This window comes from Lemur catta, chromosome 2, assembly GCF_020740605.2.
Source record: "Lemur catta isolate mLemCat1 chromosome 2, mLemCat1.pri, whole genome shotgun sequence".
Lineage (NCBI taxonomy): Eukaryota > Metazoa > Chordata > Mammalia > Primates > Lemuridae > Lemur > Lemur catta.
The window spans coordinates 116251877-116277825 of NC_059129.1; the positions used below are offsets into that span (position 1 = coordinate 116251877).

Genomic DNA, 25949 nt, shown 5'->3' on the forward strand with positions numbered 1-25949 from the left:
AACTTTTGTACCCCCATAATAAGCTGAAATTAAAAATAAAAATAAAAAATGAAAAAATAAAAAAATAAAAATAAAAAAAATAAGGAAATCTTGCCATTTATGACAACATGAATGGACCTAGAGGACATTATGTTAAATGAAATTAGCCAGACACAGAAAGACAAACACAGCATGATTTCACTTATGTGTAGAATCCTAAAGAGGTCAAACTCATAGAAACAGAAAGTAGAAAGGTGGATGCTTGGGGTGGGAGGGGAAGAAATTGAGATGATTTTGGTCATATGGTATAAAATTTCAGTTATAAGATGAACAAGTTCTGGAGATCTAATGTACAGCATGGTAACTATGATTAATAATAATATATTGTATATTTGAAATTTGGTAAAAGAATAGGAGTTCTTACTATGAAAAAAAGGTTAACTATATGAGGTGGTGGATGTGTTAATTAGCATGATTGTGGTGGTAATCACAACATATTCATATAACAAAACATCTCATTCATATACAATTTGTATTTCTCAATTATAACTCAATAAAGCGGAAAGAAAATAAATAAATATAGAGAAAGAAAAACCTATGATTTGGAGTATTCCCCAGATTTCCCAGAAATTCCAATTTTTTTCGTCCCTAAATTCCCAATATTAAATAAATAAAGAATTTGGCAACACTTCTTTAGCAGTTTTATTTATTCCTTGTTTTAACAGTCCCTGGCCTACAGATCAATTTAAAATCTACCTTCAACTCTAGTGTCCATACCTTGAAGTATTAGAATTTGGGTTTTGATTGGACCTATCAAGTTGTTCCATGACTTTATAAACCCATGTCCAAAATTTCACCTTCCCATGACTTTCTTGTGAGACAAGGATGTAGTATTATTTGAGTACATCTTTCTATACACATACTAAAATTAAATAGTAAACTTTTTTAAGTACAAGCCACAATATAAAATAAAATATATGATCTAATTCCCACTTTCATAAGAGAAACTTATTTGTAACAAGCTCAAAGTAAATTTCTATTTTAAACTTTTAGACTCTAAATGAGAAATATGTTTGGATATCTTTTACATTTTAATATCTTTAATTTATAAACAAATAATCTAGACAAAGTTAATTATTTCCATGTAATAGGAGGGTGGAAACATTACAGCAGTTCTCCTCCAATAGTGTGCTATTTAGTCTAATTAGTTTATGAGCACTTATAAATATTTTTGCTACTATTTCATTACTAATCTTTAACTTAGAAATAAGAACTCTTCATGTGTCTTTCCAAGCATTGGAAATATTCAACCCAAGCTTGAGGTTTCCTCATAATGCATGAAAGAAAAAAAAATTAAATGTCAGGGTTATGTCCAAAAGAGTATAGATATCATATGCATTAAGTATTTTAAATACTTTGATAACACAAACTAAAGAGTTTAGCTTTTACATTTGAATACTGCAAAAGATAAGAATTTGACATACAGTGTAGCATGCATTTATGTTCAGCAAAAGGATTGGGGCATTTTAAGAAACATGCTGAAGAAAGTGTGCTTTTTATCTTCTATTAGCATGTGAAATAAATATAAGAAAATATTTATGAGGTCATCCCTATGCAAAAATACATGCCAGCAAGATAATAGAGCAAAAGCACGTGCCTAATAACATTACATAGGATAAAACAAAGTGCACATGAGGGATTCTAATATATATTTTAAGGGAAGTCTGCTGAACATCTGTTGGTCAAATCAAGTAACAGTGTATTCCTTATGTCATTTTTTTTCTATTTAATATGAAATATTTTATATATACAAAAATATATACTATACATGAAATAAATAAATATAACACTGCCGATGCACTTTAACTCCCTTAGGCTCTCATCCCCAATTTCTGCTCAACCTTTACCCCAGGGGTAATTACTATTCTAAAATTTGTGCTTACCATTCCCTCGCTTTCTCACATACATGCAATGAAGTGCATGACCCCAAAGTGTATAGCTCCATGAATTTAAATCTTTGTACACCTCCGTATAACTAGAACACAGCTTAATATGTGGAATATTGCCAGCACCCCAGAAACTTCTATTGTGCCACTCCCAGTCATTACCAAACCAAATGCAAACAACACACTTTCTTCTATTACCGTAAAGCACTGTTGCCTGTTCTTAAAATTCATATAAATGGAATCATACAGTATATACTGTTTTTGTGTCTGACTTCTATCATTCAGCATTATGGTTTTGAAATATATTCATTGTTATTGCATGTATCTGTAGTTTATCCCTTTTCATTGATGCATCATGGTCCATTGTATGGTTACACTACAATTTATTTTTCTATTCTACTACTCATGGACATGGGTCGTTTCCAGCTTGGAGTTACTTTGAATAAAGCTCCTACAAACATATTTCTACATGTCTTATTGGTAGGAAAATACATTTAGTTTTTTTGTTAGATTTATACCAAGAGTAGAAATTCTGGGTCATAGGGTAGGTAATATGTTTAGCTTTAGTACATACTGCCAAACGGTTTGCCAACGTGGATGTATCAATTAAAGCTCCCACCAGTAATACACGAGAGTTCTGGTTGCTCCACATTTCCTTCAAAACTTGTTTTTGTCATTTTTTAAATTTTAGCCATCTGGTGGGTTTATGATGATGTATCTTGTTGTGGCTTTAATTTGCATTTTCCTAGAGACTGCTGTGATTCTGAGCACATTTTCATATATTCCTTATCCATTTGGATATCCTCGGTTATAAAGTACCTGCTTAAGTTCTTCATTCTTTCTTAAAATTAGCTTCTCTGCATTTTGCTTAACGATTTGTAGGTTCTTTTAAAAATGTTCTGGATACAATTCTTCCATTGGACATATATATTGCAAATATATTCTCCCATTCTGGGAGTTCTTTTTTAACATACTACTCCTTCTTGATTCTCAGACGCTTTTTTTCTGGATTTATTTTCTTAGAGTACATGATTTAGATATACTGAGAATTTCAGTTGACTGTAAACCCTCTCTGTTTTGTTTATTTGTAAAATCCTTTTATTCTTATTTTTGAAAATTATTTAACTGGATTCACAGTTCTTGCTTGAGAAATTCTCCCCTCCCCACCCCCAGCACCACATCTTCCAGCTTTTATTTTGATCTTAGAGAAGTCTACTATTTATCCAATTGATGTCCCAGTCTTACATTTGTATCCATATTCTCAAATTTTACTATAGTATAACTTGGGAAGTTACATTTTTATCCTTCTTGAAATATGCTTGTCTTTCTTAAAGTCTGAGAATTGGTATTATTTATCAATTCTAAAAACTTTTCAAATATCATCTTTTGGAATATTGTCTCACCTCTACCTTGCACCACTCTCTCAATTTCTCCTACACTAATTCAGACGAAGTAAATATGCCTTCTTAAACTCTTCTTGATATTTTTTAACATCTTTTTTATATTTTCCATTGTCTTATCTTTCCTTGCTGTTTTCTAGGTAATTACTTAAGGTCTACCATTTGATCACCTTTCTCTTCTGTTATGCCTAACCTGGGTTTTTGATTTCTTTTATTTTTTAATCATTATAGTTGTTATTTCTAGTAATTATATGTTTCTTTTGTACTCTTTCAAGAACAAGACCACTAGAATGATTTTCAGTTTCAGATTATCCATCAAATATACAAGACACAATAGGTTTACTGAGCTTTACTAAAGGATCCAAAACAAATAGCAAGCACTATGCAGGGCAAGAAAATACTGAAGGTGTTAGACACCAGCTGTAGTTTCTTATGTGTCCAGTCATTGCACTCATCTCAAGAAATGACAAGAATGTATTAAGAGTGAGAGTCATATCAGCAAAGGGAAGCCACAGGAAATGACCACTGGTAGGATCTGTGAAACTCATGGACCCATTGTGAGATGGACTTGTTCCATTATCTGATCCTCATATGGTTGTACCCTAAGAGCAGTTGTACTGAATATTATGAAAGTATAAATCTAAACACTCTGTACTTAATTATTAAAATTATTTATCATATATTTTGTCATTAATGTGCTGAAGCTGTACTAAAAAGTGAGAGCTAGACGCATACCCTTTTAGGAGAGTAGTAAGGTACTTAAGCTGAGGGACCCTAGTTCCTGTGGACCCCATTGAGATATTAAGTAATCACTCTGTTATTCTCCCTGTGTGCATGGTAAATAAATTTGTAATCTATTTCTGATATTAATCTGTGCCTTATTGTGAGTTGATCTTTCAACCAACCTTCCGGTGGTGAAGGAGAAATTTTCCTTCTCTCCCACAACACATAACATAGATAGTATGTTAGATAGAATCCATTATTATGGAAAAAACTAAAGTAGGGAAGGAGATAGGAAGGACAAGGAGGGCTTGCAGTTACAATTTGAGATAAAGTGGTCAGAGCAGGCTGCACGGAGAAGGGGACATGTTGGAAGTGAGGGAGTGATCTGTGTGGAGAGGTGAGCAAAAGTCCTCCAGGCAAGGACCTGGCCCGGCTGAGGAACAGTGGCAAGGCCAGTGAGACTTGAATAAAGGGAGTGAGAAGAGGCTGGAGAAGTGAGGGGAATAGATTGTGTAGAACTTTGTAGTTCATTTTGGAAGTTTTGGCTTTTACTCTGAGTGAGATGAGAAGCAACTGTGGCATGTAATAATAGCATGTTTTAATGAGATCGTTCCGGCTACTGCAATAACAATAGATTTATAGGTAGCAAGGACAGCAATGAGAGTAATACTTACAGGGTTATTGTAATCATCCAAAAGAGATGACTCAAGGTTGGACCACAGTATAGGTGGAAGCAGTAAGAACTAAAACTGTAGAAGTATTTTCATGGTAAAATCAAAAGAATACTTTTGATTTCTATTATTGGATTTTGTTTTTAGTATCCCAGCCTATTGGGATACATTTAGATCCTATTCTGACTCTTTCTTCCCACAAATTTTACATGCTCTCTTCCTTATAAAAGTAACTTGAATCATAAACCTTTGGATAAACATCTGGAAGTCTCCTTAAATGTTGACTTTGACCTTAAAACATTTTTACATTAAAGTTCTGGTTATAAGAGTTGAGCCAGCTCATCTCAAAAAAATCACATTTTCCTCTTTCCACTTCTCACTCCCTTTCCACCCACTTCCCAAAACTGCTAGACAACTCAATTAGGAAGAGGGCAGCATTTACAATCCGTAGTCTTGGCACCTATCTGTGCAGCTTGACAAAGCTATGAAATTTGGTCATTGTGATTGGGCTCAGCAGTATAGGTGTGTGTTGTTCCTAGGAGGATTATCTCTTTCCTCCTGGTTTCTTTAACACGGTTTCCTCCTTAGTAGTAAAGGATTTATTTCAGTTTTACTTAAAGCATATTTTAACTAGCTTGTTATAGGAAAATAGTTATTTCACAGTCAAACATGGCAGAGACCACATATAACACATACAAATAAAATCAGAAAATTTGTTTTTAACCTCCCAAAAATCTTCCATAAGTGATCATGAAATTTATTATACTTTTCAGTATCGAGACAACTGGAAGTACAGTATGTGAAGGGGCGTGTTAAGTTAAAAATGTTATATGTGATTTCCATTAGAAAGCTCTTGATAATTTACAACCAAAGTAAAGATATGCATTCTCTTAATTTTCTAATCATAAAAATTATACTTACTAAAAGTACAAATTTAGTAACTGTCATCTACCAAATAAAAAAATTAAGCATTCACTGTTATTTGAAAAATATCAAATTCTATGAGTCTAAAGGCACCTATGGTGCAGTTTGCCAAGGTTGTTGGGTTGAGTTAGGATACTCTGTGGCTTTCAATAACCAAAGATTTTGCTCTTACGGATACAAAGAGGCAAAATAAATAAATGCAAAACCACTCCATAAAATTTTAGAAGTTGTAGGTAACAAATGATGTTATCTATACAATCAAATCACTAAGAATCTTTGGGGCATTGGAAATCAGGGTTCATTGCCACTTAAAAACATAAGGAAAGGTAAGGGGAAGTAAGCTAAATCAGAATATAAACATTGTCTGAAAATCTCTAACTGTAATTTTTTCTGTTAAAAGGTTGTCTTATGAGTTGTAGTCTTCAGAAACTTTTTGGTACTAAATCAACAAATGGTTTCTTCTCATAACGTAAAATAATTATGTGAAGAGATTAGCTAAGTTATATTTTGTAGAGTATGACCTATGAACAAAGTCCAAGGCTTACCATTAAATTCCTATGTAACATTAACCAGACAACCTCTCTCCCTCTTCATGTTGTTAAAGGCAAAATAATATTGTTCCTGTATACTTAATACAAAATAAAATAAGTTATCAAAATGGAGAGCCCTTAAAGTAATTTTTATAGATGGTGCAACTGTAAGAGCATAATTCTAATGTCCACTAATTAAGAATTGTTCTGGTTTCTAGTTAACCAAATTTATTATATCTCATTACAATTCTATTGCCTTTTTCTTTCCATAAAATATTATAATTAACTAGATAATTTTCCTATAATCCTAATAGACATTCATCTAAAGGGTTATCTGGTATATAGTACATAAAACAATAAGGCATATTATCAGAACTTTGGTGATCTTTCAGTTTTGAACTCTAGTTGTACAGGGGTAGAGGAGAAAGTTATGGAAAATTCCTATGATTCACAATGGCTTTGGCTGTTGAGACTCGAACACATTTATTTACAGTGTATTTATAAAACAAACTGAAAATATGAAGTCAAACTCATTTCCACAGTTCCAAGGGAATCAGATAAGAAGCCTGGGTATTTTATTAATAAATCACTCTCAAATATAATTATTTTTCTTTAAGGTAGTTCTTAACAGGAATGATGATAACACTAAAAATATGCAAAAAAAATTCTGAAAAAAGTGAAAATGTTTGGTGAGCTTTCATCCTATTTTAGACTGGTTTTACTCAGAATCTGAAATATAAAATTATTTTTCAATCACTTAATTGTTGGTACTAGAAAGGAATCCACAAAAAATGTTCACATTAAATAAATATTTCCTAAATAACAATAAAACAATACATACAGATTTGGGCACAACAGAACAGACTATGTTAATTCTATATCATAGGTTTCTTTCTGAGGTTTATCTGATAAAACTTTTAAGGTTGCTTTCTCCTTTGCAGTGGCCAAGTTTCTTCTGGAGTTGGCTGGGGAATAGCTGTTTTTCACCTAGAAGTCTAGGCTTCCTTTTCCATTGCAACATTCATGTTCACTGCCAAGTGGCTCCCATCACATCTTGTTATTTTTGATGTTTTTCATTTTTGAATATTTCTATAAATAAAAAAAGAGGGATCCATCAGACATATGTATTGGAAATAACCAGGAAGGAAATTGCCTGCTTTTAAATATTGTTTATAAGACACTCACATGCATATATGCTTTTTGAGAAATAATTGGGAGCAACATAGAAGAGTCAAAAATAAAAGAAAAGAAATATAAATTCTTCAGAAACAAGGTAGATATTTCTATGAGGTATTAGATAATATCTTAGGTTTTATCTAAAGTAAAGTGTTTTTCAGTTGACAAAATGCTTTTCTATGCATTTTAGTTTATCCTTAGAACATCTCTATTACATAGGCAATGTAAGGTAGGAAACTGAGGCCCCACTGAAGTTGAGACCTGCCCAGCAATCAAACAAGTAGTAAGGGATTGAAGCTGATTGTGTCTAAAAATGTCTGATTCCAGACTCAACCAACACTCTTTTGGCTGCGGCACTATGCTTACAGAATACAGCACAAGCCTAGTGGAGTTCTAAGGACTACAGAGGAGGAAAAGGTTACCTATAAGGGTTAAACTGCAGAAAAAGCAACAGGTCTCAAGCATAATCTTTGCTATCTAAATCTCCTAGTTAACAGATGCACAGACTCGCCATTAACACAGCATCATATCAAACTTTTAAGTAAAGCAAACTACGTTACAGACAGGAATTTTGTCTGTCTTCAGACAAGACAACTTCAGTCCTTTCCACCATGGTTTTAATGGAGACCCTGGGATGGACAGTTTAAAAAAAGTACTAACAGCAAGCACCCCAGTGATCAAGAGGAACAGAAAACCAGAAATCTCTCCACCTCCATTGTGCTAGAGATCTGTTAAAGTGTTAGCCACCTGGACGCTGAGCGGAATTCTCTGCAACTCTTGCTCCTGAGCACCCATTAGCCTACGACGTTCTTTCCTTTCTTCCCCCTTTCCCCTTCCTTTTTTCCTTACTTCCTCCCTTCCTCTCTCCTTTCCTCTCTCACATTTCCCTCCCTTTCTTCTTTCTTTTCTCCCTCTCTTCCTTTCCTTCCTCCTTTCTTTCCTTCTCTGAATTCTTTTTCTGCCACACTAGCTGTATCACCTAATGTAAGTTACCTAATCTTCATGTGCCTTATTTTCCAATTTTTTAAAAAAAGGACGGAGAAAGGATAATAACACCTATTTTATGCAATAGTTACAAAGATTAAATGAATTAATAGATATAAAAAGCCTAAAACTGTCTTGCCAACTGCTGGCGATTTTGATGATGTGTGTGAAATACAAAGACAAAATACAGTTTTGTGACTTCTGAGGAGCTCACAGACTAATTGGGAAGAAGAAAGGTGATGTCAAAGCAGAAAAAGTGAAACTTCTCCACACTTCATGTTAATTCCCCTGACAGCCTGAATTTATTTTCCTCTGTCAACATCTCTCTCAGTGCTAACAGGGGCTGGAGGTGGTCAGGGGTCTGGCAGGAAAGCGAGCCCGGAGTCCACGCCTGCCTGGACACATTCCCTCTCCTCATGAGTCACTGTCCTCAACTGCTGCTTTTTTATATCACAAACATCAATAAAACTACACACACTGTAGAATACACATTATACATAAAAGAATACAAGGTTTTTAGGCAGTATGCCCAGATGAAATTCCCACTTCTATCACTTACTATCTTTGTGACTTTATCTGTAAAAAAGAATAACAACACTATTTCTCCCTCATGGTGCTGCTTTTCTTGGGTGGGTGATGGATGAGGGAAAATGAAATAGATGTGTTATAGCACAGAGAACGGGAATCTGAAGACCCAGGTCTGAGTCCTAAGCCTACAACCTATGAGCTGTGTGTCTTGAGGAATCTCTGAATTTCATTTTGTTATCAGTGAATAAGTTTTCATAATAATAACGGAATCATAGAGCTGAGGAAATATCAAATGAAATAATGGACCTGCAAGTGCTTTGTAAAATGTAAAGTGCTACAGAATTATTACTTGCTATTACCATCTCATATTCACATAAAACTATTACAAGCCTGTAGTTGGAAAGTTCAATCTGTCATCTTGACAGTTATTAGTCTCACTCTCCCTTGTCAATAAGCTGATTTAAGATAGTACATAGTCAAGCAGAAAAATGGGAGGCGAGGAAATTAAAATAATTAGATTATCTCAAAACAAAATAATAGGATTTGAACAATCTTTGCTTTAGAAGGGACCTTATAAGTCACCTCTCCCTGTCTGATCTAGCCCAACCTTCTACCCAGTGCAGGGGTCCTCTAAATAGCACCCATCTCTGGTGGCCAGCTCTAGTTGACAGAGCAGATTTCACATCAAATAGAAATTGTGTTCCTTATTGTATTAACTTGCAAGAAATCTCAAAATGTACAGGAACTGGTTTTTCTGACAATTATTTAGGTTTCTAAAACCTAAATTGATTTACAACCTTTATGTTTTTTGGCTTTTATCTCCCAATCTGTTTGGAAATCCCACAAGTTAATATGGAGGAGATGTTTCTCATATTGAATTAAATATTCACTAAGCCAATTACTTAGGTGATCAAATTAACTGAGCGATTTTGAGTCATATAGACTACGTTCCTTGGAGACCACGTCAAGTATGTATTTCATCCATAAAAGAGCAGACACAAAATGGAGTTTTGTTTTGTTTTTCTCTCTAAAAAATACAGGCTGAATAAGTGTCCCTCAATAGTCAGAATCTACATCTTTGTAACAATAACCTACTGTTTAATCCACAAAATGAAGTTATAAGCATAAAATTAGACAGATAATTCTTTGAATAAGAAGATTAAAGTGACAGAAAATTTTTATTTCCTTACATTTTGGAAGGATCAAGTTCAAGTATATTTAAAAGTGATTTATATTCTCTTATAAAGCTGATGTTTCCTAAAGCATTAATTTGAACCAAGGCTATTCACACTTCACTTTCCTTATTGGGAAGTTTGAGTACCAGTCTCCTAAAATAGCTCACCCTAATGCTGAATAGTCAAACCTGCAGCAAGACATCTACCTCATTTAGGATGCAGCTTGATTATGAAGTTGGAATTTTTTCTCCACATTTTCAAATGGATTTTCATCCATATTTTCATATCTATACCTACTATCCACTTCCCTTTCCTCAGCACCCTTGGTAATCAAATTGTTACCTGAGATTGAACAAATAATATAAGTTGATAGGTACTTTATTTTCCCTCCCATTTGCATTGATTAAGTGGATATTGCATCACATTTCAGAGATGAGTCTTCTATTTGTACTCCTGACAACTGTCTTTACATACAGAAAATGTTTCATAGCCACACATTATCTGTCAAGTACAAAAGAGGACTCTAGGCTTCATTTCTTTATTTAAAAAATATTCATTGAGATCCTATTATGGGCCAGACACTCTTCTAGAATCTAAGGATAGAGCAACCTGATAAAAACCTTTGCCTTCATGGTGCTCACATGTAGGGGAAGTTACCAATAATCAGAATAAAGAAGGAATGTAATGCTAGATAGCATAAAGGAGACAGGTAATCCCTGATAGGACGCTTATAATTTTAAATAAGGTGGTTATGGAAGGGATCACTGAGAAGGTAACCGCTGAAAGAAGACCTAAAGGAGAGATAGCTGAAAGCCATGTGGATCTCTGGGGGAAGATTATGCCACTTAGAAAAAAACAGCCTGTGCAAGACTTGAAGATAGAGCTTCCCTTGGGTTTTTGAGAAACAGCTAGGAGGCCAACAGACCTAGAGCAGTGAGAAAATCGGAGAAGTAGAGAAGTCAGGAAAGGATTCTGAAGAGAGGAATTACATGATCTGATTTGGGTTTTAACACATTTACTCTGGATGTTGTGCTAGGAAGAGACACTGTGGGACAAGTGTGGAACCAGATAGACTAGTTAGAAAGCTGGGATTAGAATCCCAGTAAGAGACAAAGGTTGATAGCAGTGGGCATGGGGAAGAAAATAGCCATATTCTAGATCATGTTTGAAGATAAAGCCAATAGGATTTGCTGATAGAGTGGATGTGATTAGTGAGAAGAAGAGAAAGGTTGTTCACAATTCTTCTAGCACATTATGTTTTTCAAAGTCTGGTCCATAGACCCCCTGCATCAGAACCACCTGAAGACCATGTTGAACTAGATTCTCCTGGTATACCTGAGAACCTCAGACTCAGACTCTTTAGAGCAGAGGTTAGTAAATTTTTTCTTTAAAGAGCCAGTTCGTAAATATCTGTCGCAATTACTCAACTCTGGTGATATAGCACTGAAATAGTCAGAGACAATATATAAATGAATGAGTGTGGCTATGTTCCAATAAAATTTTATTTATAGACATGAAAATTTGAATTTTATATGATTTTCACATGTCAAAAAGAATTATTTTGGTTTTTTATTTTTTTAACCATTTAGAAATAAAAAAAATTTTTTCCTAGCTCCTGGGTTGTACAAAAACAGTCAATGAGACAGATTTGACTCACAGGCCATAGTTTGCCAACCCTGCTCTAGAGGACAGATCCCAAATATGTATTTTTAGCATGCACATTGTTTTCTTACACACAAGAACTTTCATGTGAGGTAGGTATTTTTATTCTAGTTTTAAAGACAGGGAAACAAAATCACAAAGATATGTGATTCTTTGAATTAGAGGTTACTTTTGGGTCTGTCTGGTTGCAAAGCCTACACACTATACCCAACCACCTTGTGAAATATTTCCCAGTGGTTAATGTTCCTGTCCAGCCACAGACTGAGGAGAGATTGGGGAGAGAAGAAAACAAAAAGGTTGCTTTGCCTAGAGAACTCTTTTTCCCTTTTAATATGGTGTACAGTTTCGCTTTGATAATTAACATTCTGCTGATGAGATCTCCCATTGGTGAAGGCTGACGAGTAAGATTTTCCATGAGCAGCAAGCACTGCAGGAAATAAATTAATCTCTAGGGAAGAGGAAGGGCCAGGTTGTCAGTGCTCACACCACTGCCTAATAGGAAATGATATTTCAGAATTGCTCAAAGAATGAAATGACTGCGGGTTCTACTTCCAGCACATTCTTAAACATTTAAACCTTCTATAAGAGGGAAATAGGTTTGTTATAAAATGAAGAACAATCTTATAATATTTTTCTTTAGGGTGTCAGTATTTCCAAACTAAAATAGCTTTCCCTAGGAATGTAAGGGAAATTCTACTAATAGCCTTATTTTCCTTATATTATGAAAAATCTGCATTGATATTAAATAGAAGGATGAAAGATATGCCAGATTTTTTGATTACCAGTTTAAAATTATCCAATAATTTAAATAACAGATTTTCTAGGCTTTGGAGTAAAACTAATCATTGTGCTTAGAACACTGAGTAGAATAACACTAAATTATTGAGGTGTTCCTTTATTAAAATTGAGAAACAACAGTGTGATTTATGATATCTAAAATTCCTATCTCTTAATAGCATATAATCACTCATTTCATCAATATAGAACCCCCACCTTGACTAATCCTCAAAATAGCTCTGATAGTTTAAACTAAAGCTCAACATAAAGATTGTTTTTCTGCAGATCCACTGTTTATACCCTAACTTCCACCTTGGCCTCAGTGGAAACATTTCGATGGACTTCATTTCCTCTCATCTGTTTAATTTACCAAATAAGTAGGATCCTAGATGTGGAGGATCACCTATATGTGGGTCTTATTTAGAGATGAGACGTTTGAGCTCAGCCGTCTCAATGCTCTGTATCAGAATAGGCCACAGAATGAAAAACTTTCAGAATTGAGAGGGCATGCAGATTAGCTGGTGTGTCTCCTATTTTGGTGGGGAAAGTGAAGCTCAGAGAAATGAAATGGCTTCTGAAATGCTACACATCTAGGTTGTGGCAGAGCTGGGACTAGAACTTAGGGCACCTGGGTTTTCTCTTCTGGCCCAGTGTTCCTCTCACTACTTGATTAGTCTGATTTTTAAAGGACAAATGATGGCACAGATTTAGTCTAAAGTTATAGCGATGATTCAAAGAACATCGTTGGAAATTCAAAAGGAAGGAAATGACATTAGAGAATGTGGAGTAGGAAAGTATAAAATTTGCTCAATAGAGAACACTTATGTAGGGCAAAAACAAATAGGCATATTTAAAAGGTTATCCTCTCTGGCAAAGATTTCAGTTTCCAGAGGGACACATAAGGAGGAAAAAGGAAAACGGCCCCTGGTGTAGCCAGGCAGATCACCAGAAACACTTGCAGCAATTAATGAGTGACCCACATAATCACCAGATCCTCCTCACAACTAAATAATAATGCTCTTATCCCAAATGGCTTTGCCCTTGGCTGGAGGAAGCCACCTTGCCCACAGTCACAGCCTCTCCTCAGGGACAGCTGCGTCTAATGATTGATTGATGCAGGGGGTATAAAGGCCTGTTCCTCACCAACCTCCCAAATTAGGGCAACTCTAAAGAGTCATGCCAACTCCAGAGCTCCCTGTGGGATCAGCTGAGGCCTTTGTTGTCACTGTATCATCATGATTCAACTTCCTTTTGTGCCCAGACCTGCTTCTGGGACTCTGTCTCAGGTGTTATTCCTGAGAACACCTCCCAATTAGCTTTCCACAAGCAAATGAATCCAAGGAACTGGATGTGCAACAAAAAGCTTAATGCAGACATTTCCACTTAACACACATCATCTACTGAAAGTAGCTCCCAAGCTGATTGAACAGTGAAGTCCTGTGCTCCTCCTGAGCTATTGCTGCTAGGGCAAGGTGGGGAAAGAGTTAATAGAGAGAGGCAGAGCATCCAGCCTCACAATGGGAGTGTTTCTTGTACTCTGGGGAATTGGTGACAACACCAAGGAGCATTTGTCATCCTCTTCAATGTCCATGGCATGCACAAAGGCCATAAAATTTCCAAGAAGATACAGTTCTCAAAGGGAAAACAAAATGCAGACAGAAACTCAGAGACTGCCAGAGCCACAACATCAAGTGGCCACAGCCAGCACCTTGAAGAGCATATTATAAGGAAACAAAGTTTTCCTTAGCCATCAGCTCATAAAGACTCAGTAGTTAATTATTATCACTTGACTTAATTGGAGTTTATTATGTACTCCACTAACTTTCACCTATGTGATCTAATGTAATCTTCAAAATAGCCTATGGTGTAACACTATTATTAACCTGATTTTACAAATAAAGACATGGAGTCTTTAACAAATTGTTCATGGCACACAGCTAGTGGGTGAGGAAGCCAAAATTTAAACCCAACAATCTCAGTTCAGACTCCAAAGGTTTGAACTTTATCATCCTACCACCTAATCATCCTATTTTCAGATGATTATTAGTCTTTTAGTAAGTTAGGGACAACATAACATGTAGCATTAATAAAAACATTCCTAAAATAAGACATGGGCATCACCAGGCAACCAGACTGAATCAAGGACCCACAGAAGGGCATCTATGAGATCTGGTGAAACATTTTCATGTTTCTTAGTGAAGAGGAGCCAGCGGCTGACAGCACTGATTCTGCGTGAGAGTTTAGCCATACCCCTGGCTGGAACAGAAACATTAGCTAACTCGTGTTCAGCCATTCACAGCAAACCCTCTTGTTGTTTACACTGAAAATCAAGATAAAGAATTCCCTTTAGTATAATTATTAGATACGTATTTGAAAAGGTTCCACCTCATCTAACTGAAAGACTAGGCCTGGGTATAAGGAGCAAAACTAGAAAAGTGGCATCCATTTCGATCTTAATTAGTCTTTTTATAGTCTACAATATGCTACAAAGTCTCTGCAACTACTACTCTCATCAAAAGGGAATTTAGGAAATGACTGACTTATGTCTAAGCATTAAAAAGAGGAGAAACCTCAGACAGGGTTTCATTTGTCCATTCTGAACTCAAAGGAAGCTACTACATATTCAGAGATGAGCTATTCATACCAAATATGGTAAATGTTAACTATGGATCCAATTTCATTTTTCAGATAAATAAACCATATACTATATTATATAAAAATCAAGTTTGAAAATTATATTTCTGCTCTACTTTACTTTTGTATTTTTATATATGGAATTGTTATACAATTATAATTCATACCTGAGAAAGGCTCTGTAATTTACTGCATTTCAAATGGGAAAGCAAATAAAAATATTGCCCAGATGTTCACACCGGGTAATTTCTAAATGATGTTGAAATCAACTTCATATAAGAAAGGAGATTTCATTTTACGCTCTTGAATGAAGTTAGGGAGTCTAGCTTGCCTAGAACCACTACTTTAATTCCAGGTACTCTTCATCCTTAAAACCATCACTTAAAGGTAAGAGGTTCAAAGCAGGTGCTGGTTTGGTCTGTAACAGTCTGCACTATTCTCTCAGGGCACAAAGCTGAGACTATCGTGGACCATTCCAGAGAGAAGTATACACAAGGGAAGATTAAATAACAAGTTTTCCTGTGATTGAAACAAAAACTTTGATCTTAGGAATTGTGTTATCTGGCACTTTTTAAGATCCATAATCTTAAAGAAAAAAATAGTTTCCAATGAATTAATAATGGCTTGAGACTTAACACGCTGCAGCAATTTTCGCTGCAGTGGTTGTTTCTTTTATAGTCACACTTGATTAGTATTAGAAATTTGGAGGAATTGCAATATGCATGGTTTTCAAAGCCCTTTACAGAATTTCATTTTTATCACTCAGAGAGAGTCAATGAAAAGGTAATAAGAAAAGCTCGATGGGATATTTTTATAGGAGTGTCAGAAGCCAGTAAGCTAACTACATGAAAGAACTCAGATTGCACAGACAGGGTTTGGAGCAGAAACACTTCAGAGACTTTATATCTAGTATTTTGACTTTTACATGTCCTTGGAGAAGAAAGTGTGCTAGCTACAAAACCAAATAAGGAGGGGAAAAGAACAAACTGTATGCTTAAGAATAATTACAGTTTCAATTTTCCTACAAACTAAATGTGAAGTTTCAAAGATAAAGTGCAATAGAAACTGAGCTGGTTTGGTGTGTTTAAAATATTGCCAAGAAAGAAAATTCTTATTTCCCTTGCTAACTGATCCCAAATTTCTACCAGATGGAATTTAGTCTGGGTAGCTTAATTGAATGCTATCAACTCCTCCACAAGTCCATTTATCAGATCACCATCTCTATAAACTAAACCATCATAACTCTAGTCTGCATCTGATTACTGATCTCTTTAAATTAAAAACATCTCAGTTATTTTAACCTCTTCTCTAGCCATTAATTCTTCTTATTCATTCTAGCAAAAATGTCAAAGTATTATTATCATAACAATACAAGCTATCTTGAAATAAAATACTTCCTTGGCCACAAAAACCATAAATGAGGAGAAAAGTCCAATAATGGAAAACAAATAATGATACTGTCATTATTGTGAGTGTTTAATATCATGCTGCACTTAAAACTTCATTTTAATGAGATTTGTAGTGCAGAGTGGTCACTTTGGCTGAGCCATCTATTCCAAACAAAACGGTAGTAAGAATCTGTATATTGTGCCTCTGTCAGGTGGGCAGTTAAAGCTGCCCTCACGTGGCTTAACTGACCTGTGGTCACATCGGTGCCTGCTACTGCACTGGCCCCACGGTTTATCCTCTTGCTGTCATCAGCCAAAGCATTCTGACAACCAGCTGGTACTTTTGAATCCAGGCCAGCTTGATTTGAGTGAAGTTTCTTGGATATGTGTACGTGGTGACTCTGAAATGACACAGGGCAGAGTGATTGATTTCACAAGTAAATTATCAGGCCAAAATAAATGCTTCCCAGAGATATGACAAGGATAAACATTTATCATATGGCAGGTCATTTCTGTATGTCTGGAACAGAACATTCTACACATCAAAGTGAGTTACAAATTATATGTTCATCGATATATTTTTGTAATCTAGGTGTGGAGTTTTTGAGCCAACCTGAGTAACCAGAATAAGAAGTCATTTTAGGCACAGAAAATCATCTTCAAAGACCATTTGTATATATTACCTTCTCCTTGTGAAACTTATAAAATATTGTTCATTTGGAGCATTTTTACTCAGTATTTATTCTTATAGTTAAATAATCCAGCATTTCATTATATATTATATAATTACATATTATATAATGAAAGCGGGTTTCATTTCTGTATTATCTGTACACTTTTTATAAAACAAATCATCTACTCTAAAATAACCCACATTTTTAATCAGAATTATGCAAATTTAACTTGACTAGTTCCTCCAGTCAAGTTAAGAATAATAATTCATCGTAACAATGAATTATTAAGGCACAGCATCAATGGCCCCTGTAAATCATCTCATACATAAGAGATGTCATTGTGTTTGACATTATACTGACACATTGTATGCTTCAAAAGAATCATCAGATGGGAACAAAAACTGAAGACCTCAATAGGAAATTAAACTTTCAGCACTTTGATTCAAACCCAAGTTCAGACTAGAAGCTTATCAGTTTGAATGTGATTACAAAATATTTGAAGATTCATAGAGTCAAAATTACCCAATCAGTTTTGGCCATTCACACTAGCCATTTTGGCTCACTGAAGGGTAGGATAATAGACAACTTTCCTATAAAGTTCCTCCTACAAACTGCATAGCATTAAATTCATTAAATGTTTGAATTTATAGAATCAAAGGCTTTTAAAGCTTTGAAAGGGCTAACAGGGAAATTAGAGTCTAGAATGATTAACTAATTCACTAGAGTTCACAAAATGAACAGTGCTGAGCCTCAGTGCTATGTCTTCTGACCCTGAGTGCAGTGTGCTTTGTGTCATTCTATGATTGATTTCTTCAGTTTTTAAACATGGTGGACTGGTTGCACTGATGGCCCCAATTCTCCACCCGCTCTGCATCCATGTCTTTTCCATGTAATTTTGTTTTGCCCTCCTACTCTGACTCCTGGCTTGTCCACATGGCTTCTTGTAGACCAACAGGATATTGATACAAACAGAGGCTTGGAAGATGCTTGCAGAGTTGGTTTTGCTCGTTATTGTAATTCTACTATGCCATAGGAACATGCCTAGACTAGCCGGCTACAGGGTGAACATGAGATGGAGCACAGTTAGGTTTCCCCAGGTGTCCAGGCTCAAACAAACACCAGCCAGAGGAGCCCCAGATGTTTGGGTGGACCCAGCCTGGATCACCTGAGACCAGCTCAGGTAACCTGAACCCCACAGCCTCATGAACTAAATAAATGTGGTTTTGGCCGTATGGCATTAAGTTTTTCTGGTGGTCACACAGCATTGTGTGGTGATGCAGATAACTGTACATTCAACAATCATTTTTCTATAGTATCTCACCCACTGGATGTTGTATGAGAATACAAATATAAATATGACACAGTGTCAGGGTCTACATTGTTCAAACACAATTTTTTAAATTGGTTAAGCAGAAAATTGAAATAGAGTGTGGCAAATCATTTGTGCATAATCCCCAAATTTCTTTTCTAATGACAAAAGAGGGGATTCTGCTGATACTACCAAAGACAACTCAAAAGATCAGAGTTTGAATGTTGGTATTAACTAGAACTAAACCACTGCACTTATTTACGTTTGACTCACCCACAGCCCACAAAAACGTAAGTTCATCACTTAGTGTGAATTCTTACATTTATCGTCAGGCCTGTATTATCACATAGCTTTTGGAAAGAAGCAGATTCAACCAGCATCTTACTACTTTCTTGATTTTTGAATTAGATACCTTTGGAAAATATATTATTATTTCAAGTCATTAGATGAATATTAACGTATAGTTTCTCAGTACTGAACAATAAACTAGATTAAGGAAGGGATGTAGCTTCATGCTTTTTCATAGCACATTGCATTGATAATATTACTACATTGAGGGAAAATTTGAGTCCATGCAAATTATGTATAATATATCCCAGACTGCAAAGATGAAAGGATGAATTTTTTTAAAAAATCCTTAAACCTGAAACCTTTGTTATGAAAGCCTGAGGAGAGAAAATAACCACTTGATCAGAATGGGTGAAGTATTGCAAAGCTCCTGTGATTCCTGGTACAAACCTCTGGAAGATTGGATATATTATAAACATGTTACCATTTCAGTACTGAAGAACCCCATTTTCCTGGAGACAATTTCCACACTGGAATTTCCTCTAGTCAAGTCCTGTCAGATTTTACAACCTCTCCTCTGCTCTACTTATTACAGCTAGGCTACTGTTCCCAGGTCTTCACCTAAAGGGAAGCACATGTCTCACACATTACTGACCATACCACACTCATTTATCCTTGTTCATTTAGTCAGCTCCTCTGTCCAGTTCCCTGGTCCCCAATCCTGCCCCAGCATTTAGTTTCCCACAATGTTCCATGCTTCATTGACCAGTTGTCCTTCATTAACCCCCAACTCTCTTCCTTCTCTCTCTCCTTTCCTATCTTTCAAATTCTCCCACTGTGCCTTGAGAACTTTGCTCATGATTTGCAGACTTCACTACATATTCAACATCCTTTCAGAACATTGCCCCTACCTTCCTGCCTTGACCGAAATCCCACCCTCCATTGACAACACCACTTCTGCTGTGAATGATGATGGCTGCTTACTCCTCCACACCCCAGATACCCTCAGGTTCATGAGCCCCTTTGTCCCAGGGCTGTCCATTGCAAAAATCTCTGCTGCTTTGATATTCCCACCGTCTAGCTATCTACCATTTCCCTTCTTGCTGGTATCATATGTCTGCTAATCTCTAGTCACCATGCATCCTATATAAAAAGGGATTGGCAGCTGTGTTATTGCTGTCCCTTCCAGCCCCAGTGTAGCCATGACCCTGGATAATAGCCACATCCATATAAACATCCCATTCAACACCCAGCTGTATCTCCTTATTGCAAATGAACTTTTCATTTCTCTACCTCAGGCTTTCACTCCCAGAGTCACATCTGAAATCTGTCATCTCCTGAAATGTTCCACCTCCAAAATTACTAAGTATCTTCTGCTCTTACCTAATATCCTATCCTCAAGTTTATTTTTTCCATTGCTTCCAAATCTCCCATCTCCAAGACTGCAGCAAGGACTATTCTTGGACCTCTTTTGGATCTGAAAGCCACTGATCACTCTTCTTTCTCTATGTCCATCAGTCCTTTGTTATTTTTCCTTTCCCCTCTACCACCTATTAGCAGTTTGAAAACTTTGATCTGGCCAGCAATCTGTCCAATGTCCTCTGTTTTACCCCATAGCAGCATCTGACATGTCTAACCACTTCCTTTCCGTGCCTTCTCCTGTTCCTCTACCACTCTGAGTACTCGTTCTTAGTCTCCTTTGCTGGATTATCTTTCTTCTCCTAAACATCAAGTATTCTCAAGGTTTTGTTACTGACCCAGTTTTCTTTTTATTATCCCTAGATAATTTCAACACTCATGTGGCTTAATATACCACCTGTATGTTTAGGACTCCGGGGCAGGGATGGAGATTTATGAAAGGAGAGGAGGGTGGAGAGGCCAGGGTTTGCATGCCACAGTAAGCACTCGGGACTCCAATGCTAATGTCCCCTCAGCTCCACAATCCCACCAATCTTCCTTCCTGTCTTAAGGCTCATCTGTTCTGTTTGCCTAGAACATTCTTCATAAACTTTTCCCCTTGAATTTTACTAAGTCTTGAGTCCTACAGTTTTTCCCTTACTGTATAAGCTTTGCCAGCACCCTGTTTTCTGGTTTTTGAGCACCTTATACTTGCACTGCAATGCAATTTTCACAACTACATTAAATAATATCTAGTGTAGTGTTTAATGTCTATCTCCCTGGCTGAACTAAAAACCCCTTGAGAGGACCTTATTCGTCGTCCTCCATTCTTATCTCAGAGTTTTAAATATATTAGGTATTAAATAACTATGTATCAAATGAATGGATAGATTCATGAATAAAACATAGTCTTAATTTTTATGACATTTTCTTTGGCCATTTATCAATGGCCATTATGTCATCACATGTTCACACCCATCAGCAAATTTTTTTTAATATCCGGTCACTCCTAATGGTACTGCTTATTATATATATATATAAAAGGCCCTTATATTTTACCTTGTTTTATCCGTTAAAAAGCACATATTTCCAATCCTGTGCTTTCAAATAAACTCAGTACTGCAATCATTGCACACACTGTATTTATGTAGTATCTCATGCATCTCTGATTCAAATTACATTGGACAACTATCTGTGGAAGTTATAAATCAAAGAATGGTTATGTTAGGGAAAGTGGGAATTGAGAACTGAGTGTGTAAACACAGTGGCCCCATTTCTCTAGGCATGAGAATGTAGCCTGACAATTGAAGGAATAAAACCTTGTGTCAGGCACTGCTTTGGTGATGTCAAGTCTTCAACCTGTGGATAGGATCCAAGGAAAATGAAAAAATTAAAATGTGTGTAAAAAATAAAGTGGAACATAGATAAATTAGAACTGTCATGCCTCAGGCCTTTGTGACCACTCTATAGTTGTACTTCAAAAATAAATCCTGTTTATTCTGTGTGTAATTTCCATTTAGCTTATCACTGGAAACCCGTCTGCTAATATGAAATGACTATTACATTATTTTTCATGTTATTCTTGGCTTGTAGTTTGCATGTTGCTTTTAAGTGTTTCTGCTGAAATTAATGATTTAATTACAAGGTACTGAATATTTGCCTCATGAGCAAAGAAACAAATAAATATTACCAGAAAAAAAAGTTAACCCAGATGTCCACGAAAAAAAAAATTAAAAGAATTCTTAAACTCCATCTTTCATCACACACCTAAGGTCATGTTGTTTGGTAAGATCATCCCTTTCTGAACAATTTATTGAGATTCCCAGGTCATGACTATATTTATTTGTGACCCTTTTCCGCAAAGGCAAATAGGCTCGCTTTTCCTTCAAGAGCTACAAAGGGCTTGTCTTGGCCAGGGACTAAATATGATTCATATTTAAAATAACGTGAAGTATCCAAGATGATGTACTTTACTTTTTACTATGTAAAAAATCAATCCTCTCCTGACTAAAAAAAGCAACCTCCTTCTCTGCTTATATAAACACTGCTTTTTTCCACTGCCTGTACTTTTTTCACTTCAAAAAGTAAATTTAAGTGATACATAGGAAGAAATTTCAAGTGATACTTGGGAAGAAATCTCTCATTAACTAACTTTCTTCCAGAGAATTAAATTTGACTTAAAACAAAAGCAATGATGATGACACCACTGCACTCTAGCCCCGGCAATAGAGCAAGACTGTCTCAAAAAAAAAAAAAAAAAAAATTGCAGTAGCTCAGAGACTATATGTTAAAATAAAGGAAGATCAAATCTAATCACAAGAAATACAAATTTTCTGTGCATATTCAAGCTATCACCCCAGAAAAACATGCAGTCCTATATATAACCTGTCTCCTACTGTGTGTGTGTTCTCTTTTGTTTGTTATATGGTTGAATCACCATAATAATTTAGAAGATTATCAAGTATTTAAAAAAAAACTAATAAATTTCTCATTGTGCATTATAAAGATCCAATTTAATGGAGACAAGTGTTTGAAAAAAATATTTAAACAAGCAAGAATATAAACTGAGAAAAATAATCTAAAGCTGGTCATCCGTATAGACAGTCTTCTCTTTACAATTGTCCATATGTACTCATAAACTGCCTTTTCTGCACAGAATGTATTCTTTATACCAATTCAAAGAGAATGCTTCTGAGCTTATTCCACACTATCCCAAAGACATGCTATCTTTTGACGTCTCTCCTGTCTCTTCCAGCCCTACATTGTTTGCAGAGAGTTTACTCTGGCCTGTGTATGGCAGGCCTCGCTTCATCAGCCCATCAGAAGCTCATCTCCCTGTCTCCTGCTTCTCCCAGCATGTCAGGCTGTGCCATTCCCAGGGGAAACTCCTTGCTGGCATCACTTACCCTCCTCAGCCAGTATTCTTCCTCCTTCCACCGTGCACACCTTCTTCAGATGGGACCTCACTGGCTGGGCTCTGAGCTGACAGCTAATTGGGGTTTCACCAGCAGTCACAGGTGCTTGCATGTGGCTTGACACTTAGATACTCTTGGGCCCAAATGTGGTTGGACAGGTGGGACAGACCTCTTTCTTCCCTGCCCATTCCAAGTATCACTAGAAGATCAGACATTTAAAAGAGTTGGGGTTTTTGACCTACCTTGCCCTTTCCCTTGGGTCAGAAAAGAGGCAGTAGGCCTATGGAAGAGAAAGGTGCCTGTATCTATCTCCCTAGTTGCCCTGATAAGAGATGACAGCCTCCCATTCCAGCCCTTCAAGGACCTCTTCTTCCTCCTAGGCTGGCCGGGACCAGATCCAAGAAAAACCACCCCTGCTGGAATTAGGATTAAAAATCTTACCACATGTCATGTATCAAAGATCTTACTGTGTTGTCTGGAAAAGAAATCCTTCATTTACTATTAAGACTATTTTAAACCTTCACTTTCAAAGACAGGCTTCAAGAATACATCATGTATTAAAGAAAGTGATTAATAGTACTCACATTGCAGTGATATATTTCAGTTGCATCTTCCTTTATTTTCCCTGCTGAAAAGTGGGATCTAGTAAGTTGATATCTAGAAGTCCCACCATCCTGATCTGCTTTTGATTTGACCATCCTCTTGGGAGAAATCAAATCCTAGCTCATGGATGCAGGAAGAACCCAATATAATCACATACTTTGTTTGATCGAAATGAGTTTAAGAATTTTTATCCGCAGCAATCAGGTGGCAAACCTCTTCACACCCTTTGTCAAGCTCAGTTCAATCTGCTTCTTGCTACTCTAATGTTCTGTGGATTTAGCCAAAGATGAAATGGGCATTTGAAGCAATACTTAGCCAACATATTTTTATTTTAAAGTGAGGCCTGAATAGGCAGCTAATATGTACAATTGTTACTCTTAAGGAGATAAATGAGAAGTCCTGCTGCCCTCAAAGATGTTAGCCCTGTCACTCCAGATATTGAACAAGCATGCAAAAGTGTTTGCTATTTGAGAGACGTGGTGGGTGGCCGGCCAGTGCCTCCTCTTCAAAATACCATGGTCGGCTTACTCAAAATGCTGATGTGATGAACACTGGAGTAGCTCTTTGTGTATGGATAAATCTTCCTCCTTCCCTCTTACTTTGCCTTTCTGAAAACTTAAAAGTAATTAATTTGCATGGTTATTGTCATAACTTTCATAGCTCCTGTTTTAATGGAAAAATCATAACTCTTACATTCTGTGAGTATAATCTTTGGCCAAGGGCAGGAAAATTAATCTTATTTTGAATTACAAAAACTGAAATTACAATGGAATCAACTAGGTGACACATTTTTTTTGTTAGATTAGTTTTTGGTGAAATTAGTTTTGAATTAGTGGACATATGAATAGCATTTGAACAGTGGCCAGCAGGGCAGCACTTGCTGAGGATGGCAGATGGGAACTGCAGTGTACTATACCATAGGTCTGTATCTAGGAAAATTATTCTAAATTCGTTTCTTAAAAATTACATTTGAAATCATCTTAACTTTCTAGGTATTAAAACACAGGCTTTGACATAAGTCTTTAAAAGGTACACGTCCTGGCAGCCTGATTTAAAACACTGCTGTATTATCATTTGAGCTAGAAACAATTTTGATGTGTATAATTCATCTCACTATTTCTTCAAGCATTCACATTAATGGATATGAAATACTAAATGGCATTCTTGCCACCAAAATGTTGCTAAAATATAAAAAGCTCACATGAACAAGTGCTCAACAGAGGATATGGTCCCAGGAGGCTACTTTCCACCTTCTCAGCTCAGGTCAAGCCTGGAAATGACCTCTTCTGACCCACAGACCCTATTTCAACCCCCCTTTGAAAGTATTTTCTTGCACCACTATCTTACCTTCTCTGAATTTCTATAGAATCCAGGCATCACCCTTCATCTCCAGGTTCCTCTCCCACTTTTCTCATACTGGCCTCTTCAGTTCATGTTCTCCTCCTTGCCTTCCCTGTCCCAACAGGACATCAACGGACCTTAATGTTCACATCTCTGTTGAACTTTTTTTCTTACTCATTTTTGGCATCTTCTAAGTACAATCAGAACTTGGACCTCATTGTCCCTCACAATTTCTCCTGCCTCGCAATCTTGGATTCTAGCACTCTCCTCTGTGCTCACACTTGCTCTTTCCTCTCAGTCTTTCAATTATTTCTGCCTATTGGCCTCTTCTGTGCCTCATTTGTCTCCTACCCAAGGGGTCCCTAGAACCTGCTTTCTTATTGCTTTGATAACAGCTTTCTTACTGTGGTTATAAGACCCTCTCTTTTCATTCTACTCTTTACCAATCCCTGAAAATTTCTTTTTCTCCTCTCATTCCCAAAAGTAGCACATTACTGGAATAAAAATTCTTGTAATTTCTTATCTGTCTCTGACATAAATCCACATTAGCTGATGGCATCTGGGTCCTCAATGTTACTGAGTTATCTAAGGATCTTTGCTTTAGTTCCCTGTGAGAGGTCTATGGAAGATATTTCAAGCCTTTTCCTTCTTTTTTTTTATGAAGCTCACCATCACAATCTGGCATTTCTCAATTTTAGGAGGTTACTTAACCACTTAATCCACTGAGGTTGTGGCTATTTGAAATCAATCCCCACAGCTTTCCTTTCTTTTCTTAGAAACACTCTTGATCTCTTATATTTCTTATGATTCACAAAGTGTCCTGTCCTTTTACTAAAGTGCCTCCTTCTTTGAACATGACCCTTTCCCTTCCATTCTCCCCTTGACTTAATCAATTATTCTTCCCACTTCTCATGTATTCTCCAA

At 36.3% G+C, this 25949-nt stretch overlaps 1 protein-coding gene and 1 long non-coding RNA gene across 3 annotated transcripts in view; one reads left to right on the forward strand and one right to left on the reverse strand.

Moving 5' to 3' along the window:
- LOC123633248 overlaps positions 1-25949 on the forward strand; it is a 169794-nt gene that overhangs the window by 55516 nt on the left and 88329 nt on the right. The gene's annotated exons all lie outside the window — the stretch shown is intronic.
- THEMIS (thymocyte selection associated) overlaps positions 5454-25949 on the reverse strand; it is a 153287-nt gene continuing 132791 nt past the window's right edge. For both annotated transcript variants that reach the window (XM_045544329.1, XM_045544331.1), the window contains exons 5-6: positions 16748-16898; positions 5454-7262 (exon numbers count right to left, since the gene is read on the reverse strand). In XM_045544329.1, coding sequence (XP_045400285.1) covers positions 7231-7262; positions 16748-16898 — 183 coding nt within the window. In that variant the 3' untranslated portion in view covers positions 5454-7230. The remainder of the gene's footprint in view (positions 7263-16747; positions 16899-25949) is intronic.